The 6,533-nt window shown below is 39.7% G+C and overlaps 1 protein-coding gene across 1 annotated transcript in view; it reads left to right on the forward strand.

Moving 5' to 3' along the window:
* SGCG (sarcoglycan gamma) overlaps positions 1 to 6,533 on the forward strand; it is a 188,902-nt gene that overhangs the window by 156,980 nt on the left and 25,389 nt on the right. The window contains exon 5 of the mRNA XM_007942518.2: positions 2,420 to 2,492. Within this exon, the coding sequence (XP_007940709.1) occupies positions 2,420 to 2,492 (73 nt within the window). The remainder of the gene's footprint in view (positions 1 to 2,419; positions 2,493 to 6,533) is intronic.

Genomic DNA, 6,533 nt, shown 5'->3' on the forward strand with positions numbered 1-6,533 from the left:
TTTTCACGCAAATTCTTCTGCTAGTTGGGGTTTAGTCCAAATCTGCATCCTTTCCTTCAAGGCTCAGGGGTCCAAGATTATCTTCTGTGTCTGTATTAATTGGTTTCCCTTTTCTTTGTTGAAGAGGGTCTGTGCAATCCTTCTGCCTAGTCCGCCATCTTCCCTCCAGTTAACTTTTGAACATTCTAGTGCACTCTCAGAGTCCTCATTATTACCCAGTTGTTGTTTGTTGTTGTTGTTATATGCCGTCAAGTCAGACCCGACTCATAGCATCCTTGGGTTTCTGAGGTAGTATCACTACGGAAGTAGATTGCCCAACCTTCCTTCCGAGGAGTGGCTGGTGGGTTTAAACCACCAGCCTTTTGGTTAGCAGTCAAGTGCCTTAGGTACTATGCTACCAGAGCTCCCAAAAACTTGCTTACTGCTGTGGAATCAGATCTGACTCATAGTAACCCCTCCTTCGGTTTTCAAGGAGATATCACTAGGGAAGTAGATTGCCCAGTATTCCTTTCACAGAGTGGCTGGTGGGTTTGAACTCCCAGCCTTCTGGTTAACGGTCAAATGCCTTAGGCACTACACCACCAGAGACACTACTATTACCCAGTTAATGACATCAAATCACATGGTTTTTTCTGCAGGTCCTACAACCACGCATTATTGTTTTAACTGCTGTCGGTGTTTTTATAGCGGCTGATTTTGTCGAATTTCCTGGTATTTTTAGTGATAATACTATGGTAATTAGTATTTGGAACCTATATCGATAACGTTTTTGAGAATTAAGTGGTAGTTAAAGGAAAGAAAGAGAAAAATCAAGAAGGATTCCATTCAGTTACTAATAATGTTTTAACTGATAATGTTGTAATTCAAAGTAGAAAGATTTTACAAAACAATTTTGTTGTTAGTATTCATAGAATCTAGGAAAATCACATTTAAGCAATTTACAACTATATTTACCCCATATTATTCTGTGATTAAAGGAGGTCTGGTGGCATTGTGCCTAAGGTATTTTCACTGCTATCCAGAAGGTTGGCAGTTCAAACCCACCAGCCACGCTGCAGGAGAAAGATGGGACAATCTACTTCTGTAAAGATTTACCACCTCAGAAACCAATGGGGGTCACTATGAGTCAGAATCTACTTGATGGCAGTGAGTTTTGGTTTTTTGAATGTTTTATTCTGTGATTTAAGTCCATAATAAACATTACTCAGGATTCTGTATGGTCTGATAGGGGAGGGGTCCTGGGAAGCAATCAGTGACACTGTGAATTACTGCACTGGGTGACACTAGGGGTAGAGAGGCCATATGGTATCACTTACATCGTCTGTGTGCTTGAATGCAACACTCAAGAAAGACTTTCATTGTAATATGAGAGGCTCATTTGTATTTCTACATCAAATCCTTTAATTCCCTCAGTAACTGAATGATTCTTTCTTTCTTAGCCATATGTCACATTTTCCTGCCCCGTTACCACTGTTCTCCATGGAAGTCCTTGCCCATAAAGTCCACGTGTTCACACATGTCTATTAATTTTGAGCTTCGAACCAACTGCATTTTACTATATAAAGCCTTACATGCTGCCTTCATGTAAATTAGTTTCTCCTTGTGGATGATTTCCCCAAAATAATTTACTTGCACCTTGCTAGTGGCATATCATCTGTGGTTTGTTATCTATGTATGAGAATCCTTATAGCCCTGAATTCAAAATCCAGCCTTGCCACTTCATAGCTGTGTAACCCTAGAGAAGTTGACTAACCTTTCTATTCTCTAGTTTTCTCATCAGTGAAGTGGGAAAATACTACTACTTGTGTCATAGAGTTCTGAGTATTGAATGAGTTAGGACCTATCACAGACTATGTCCCTTCCACCTTTGTATTTTGGTACCACAATTGGCACAGTGTCCAGCATATTAATTACATTCTCAAAAAAAAAAAAAAAAAAAAAGAAGTATACTGGATTCTAGAAATTATAAGGCAATTTTAAATATTTTTAAATTTTGATTTTTTCTATGTGTTTCCTGATGTGCCTTAAAATATATAACACAATATATAATTTTTACACAAAACTACTAGACGATAGTCAAACTACAATTAGGTAAAGTCCATGGACTTCCTCAATTTTCAGCAGGAATTTTTATTTTTTATTTAAAGCTAACCCTGCTGTCTAGTTTTAAAAATAGGTCAAGTTACTTGTAAACCAATTTGAAAGTAATCTTTTCTTGCTAGGAACCCAGTGAAATCTTTGCATCCTGGAAAAGAGGGGAGTGGTTGTTATCTATTTTTTCTCCACGCTCCAAATAGCCACACAAATTACAACAATAAGGAACAAAACCTTCTTGTGTTTAAATACACGGACAAACTGTTTAATGTGTTTCATGCCATTGAGTTTACTTTTTCACCGATTCATCTTTGGCTTTGTTTAGGTCCTGAAGGGGCTCTCTTTGAACACTCGGTGGAGACACCACTTGTCCAAGCTGACCCATTTCAAGAGCTTAGGTAAGAATTCTGTTCAAATACAAGAAAATTTTGTTATAGAAATGGAGCTGTGGTAGTGCAGTGCCTAGGCATTTGGCTGCTAACCAGGTCAGTGGTTCTAACCCACTGGCATCTCCCCTGAAGGAAGATGGGGCAATCTACTTCTGTAAGATTTATAGCCTTGAGAACCCAATGGGGGTTGCAATTAGTCAGAATCAACTTGATGGCAGTGGGTTTTATTGACTATGGAAAGGTGTAGTGGATGAGAACAAATTATGGATAACATTGAGAAGAATGGGAATTCTAGAACACTTAATTGTGCTCATGAGAAATTTGTACATAGACTAAGAGGCAGTCATATGAACAGAACAAGGGAATACTGCATGGTTTAAAATCAGGAAAAGTGTGCATCAGGGTTGTATCCTTTCACCATACTTACTCATTCTGTATCCTGAGCAAAATCTGAGAATATGGACGATACGAAGAAGAACGTGGCATCGGGAGTGGAGGAAGACTCATTAACAACTTACAATATGCATATGACACAACCTTGCTTACTGAAAGTGAGGATGACTTGAAGCACTTACTGATGAAGATCAAAGACCACAGCCTTCAGTATGGATAACACCTCAACATAAAACAAAAATCCTCAGAACTAGATCTATAAGCAACATCACAATAAATGGAGAAAAGATTGAAGTTGCCAGGGACTTTATTTTACGTGGATCCACAATCATTGTCCATAGAAACAGCAGTCAAAATATCAGACAGCATATCACATTAGGCAAATCTGCTGCAAAAGACCTCTTTAATGTGTTGAAAAGCAAAGACATCACTCTGAAGACTAAGGTGCACCTTACCCAAGCCATGGTCTTTTCAGTAGCCTCATATTCATGTGAAAGCTGGACAATGAATAAAGCAGACAAAAGAAGAATTGATGTATTTGAATTGTGGTGCTGGAAAGAATATCAAAAATACCATGGACTGCAGAAGAATAAACGAATCTGTCCTAGAAGAAAGGCAGCCAGAATGTTCCTTAGACATGAGAATGGCCAGACTTTGTCTCATGTTTTCAAAGGGACCAGTCCCTGGACATGGGTATCACACTTGGTAAAGTAGAGGATCAGTGAAAAAGGGGAAGATCCTCAATGATGGATTGACACAGTGGCTGGGATAATGGGCTCAAGCATTATCATATATTATGAGGATGGCACAGAACCAGGCAGTGTTCCATTCTCACAGGGTCTGTTAAACTCAAAAAAAAAAAAAAAAAAAACTCACTGCCATCAAGTCAATTCCAACTCAGAGCAACCCCCATTGGGTTCCCAAGGCAGTAAATCATTACAGAAGTAGATTGCCCAGTCTTCCTTCTGTGGAGTGGCTTGTGGGTTTGAACTACCAGCCTTCTGGATAGCAGTCAAATGCCTTAGGCACTGCACCACCAGAGCTCCTATGTGTTTGTTGTTGTTATTGTTGTTGTTATTGTGCCATTAGGTCGGACCTGACTCATAGAGACCCCTCCTTGAGTTTCCGAGGCAGTATCACTATGGAAGTAGATTGCCCCATCTTCCTTCCAAGGAGTGGCTGGGGTGGTGGGGTTGAACAGCCAGCCTTCTGGTTAGCAGTCAAGTGCCTTAGGCACTATGGAACCAGACCTCCCTAAATATCTTCTTTGATGAAGTGTCTGTTCATGTCTTTTGCCCATTTTTATATTGGATTGTTTGTCTTTTTGTTGCTGATGTGTTGTCATTTTCTATAAATTTTACAGATTAGACCCTTGTCAGCTATGTCATAGCCAAAAAATTTTGTCTAACCCTGTAGGTTCTTTTTTCACTCTTTTGGCAAAGCCTTTTGTTGAGAATAGGTGTTTACTTTTAGATCTCAGTTATCTAATTTATCTTTTGCTGTTTGCACAGTATTATGTTTGGTATTCTATTTATGCCATGTATTAGGACCCCTACTACTGTTCCTATTTTTTTCTCCCATAATCTTTATAGTTTCAGGTTTTATATTTAAGTCTTTGATACATTTTAAGTTAGTTTTTGTGTGTGATGTGAGGTATGATCTTGTTTTGTTTTTCTTCAGATGGATATCCAGTTTTACCAGCATCATTTGTTAAAGAGACTTTTTCTTCCCTATTTAATGGACTTTGACCCTTTGTTGAAGATTTGTCATCCAAAAACCAAACCCACTGCTGTCAAGTTGATTTTGACTCAATAGCAACCCCTCCTTGGGTTTCCAAGGCAGTATCTCTACAGAAGTAGATTGCCAAATCTTCCTTCCAAGGAGTGGCTGGTGGGTTTGAACCGCCAGCCTTCTGGTTAGCAGTCATATGCCTTAGGCACTACACCAGCAGAGCTCCCCAGTTGATACATCCACGTATGGACAACTGTGTGTAAATACATCCACGTACAGTTGTGCATACCTGGATGTATTTACTTCTGGGTTCTCAATTCTATTTGTCTATGTATCTGTCACTGTATCAGTACCAGAGTGTTTTAATTATTATGGCTGTGTAATAGATTCTGAGATCACAGAATGTGAGGCCTCCTACTTTGTCCCTCTTCTTTAATAACGCTTTGCTTATCCAGGATCTCTTTCCTTTCCATAGAAAGTTGGTGATTAGTTTTTCCATCTCATTAAAGAATGTTGTTAGAATTTGGATCAGGGACTCAAGTTCCAGTAAGATGGCAGAATAGTCAGAAAGACTACACAGATCCTCTTCAACAAAGAAAAGGGGAACCAATTAATACAGATACAGAAGAAATACTGGATCCCTGAGCCTTGAAAGGAAGGATATAGAAGTGGACTAAACTCCAAGTAGCAGACGAATTTGCATGAAAATACCAAAGAAGGAGACATACGGAGCTGCAGTCTGGCAGCAATCCTGACGGCACAGACAGCTTGGATATTGCCAAGTGCTGGTAAGACCTAAGAATTAACCCAAAAATCGGCCCTGCTAGCCAGGGACTGCATGGAGGACTGCTCTGGTGGCTAGGGAATAAAAGGGGAGGCAACAAAGAGGATAGCAGGCTGAGCTGTGGACTTTTGTCTGCCCGGAGGGCGCAGCCATTTTGAATGTTTACAAGTGGCTTGACCATTTTGGATATTTAAAGCGACAACGTTCTCCCAGATTCCAGGGACTTAAGAACAGGCTCCACTTGCCAGCAACCCCAAGGACATTCTGGACCCAGAAGACTGGAAGGGTGCAACATTCCCCTTGTTACTCTTAAACCCCACACCCTCTTGGTGAATAGAGGTGCAGCCATCCCTCATTCCCACCCACCTTCTAGGCCTGCAGGAACTCCACCCCAGTCTGTGTGCTTGGACAGAACCTGGGTGCCCTGCCTCGCCCTGCCCCCATGTTTTTATTCTTTTTTCTGTTTTTTAGTTTGTTTGTTTTTGTCTGTTTTAAAACTACTATTATTATTATTATTTTTGTCCTTTTTACTATTATTCTTTATTCTTCCCCTCCCAGGTTGTAGTTTTCAGCTTTTTTTCTTTTCCTTGTTCCTGGTTGCATTTATTTTTCTCTTTTCTCTTTTCTTTCTTGTGGTTAACCCCATTCTTTGTTTTTCTTTTTTCACTTTTTCCCATTTTTTTCTTCATTATTCTCTTTCTCTACCTTTTTTTCTTATTACCCTCTCCCCAGATACTTCTGGGTTATTTTTTTTCTTCTTTTTCCCTTTTTTTCTTTTTTTAGTTACTGTTCCAGTGTGATTACACAGTGTATTTTTTGTCCATTTGCTTTTACTTTTTTGATGGTTATTCAGTTGTTATTTTTGTCTAACTGAGTGAAAAACAACAACAGTCCCCATATGACACAACTACACTCACACCTCCTGCAGCATCACTTACTGAGAGCCACCACTTCCTTCTTCACCAACGGACCAATGATAAACAACCACCTGACTCACCTTTGGCTGCTCCTCACAAATAGTTAACAGAGGTCTAAATACAATAATGCCACAATGTCTCAGAGACAACAGACCATCACAGTCCACACAAAGAAGCAAGATAAAGTGGTAGAAACAAGGGAGCAGGATACAGATCCAGAACACA

This window comes from Orycteropus afer, unplaced genomic scaffold (genome assembly GCF_000298275.1).
Source record: "Orycteropus afer afer isolate SDZICR_OR568_19922 unplaced genomic scaffold, OryAfe1.0 scaffold00092, whole genome shotgun sequence".
In the NCBI taxonomy this organism is placed as follows: Eukaryota; Metazoa; Chordata; class Mammalia; order Tubulidentata; family Orycteropodidae; genus Orycteropus; species Orycteropus afer.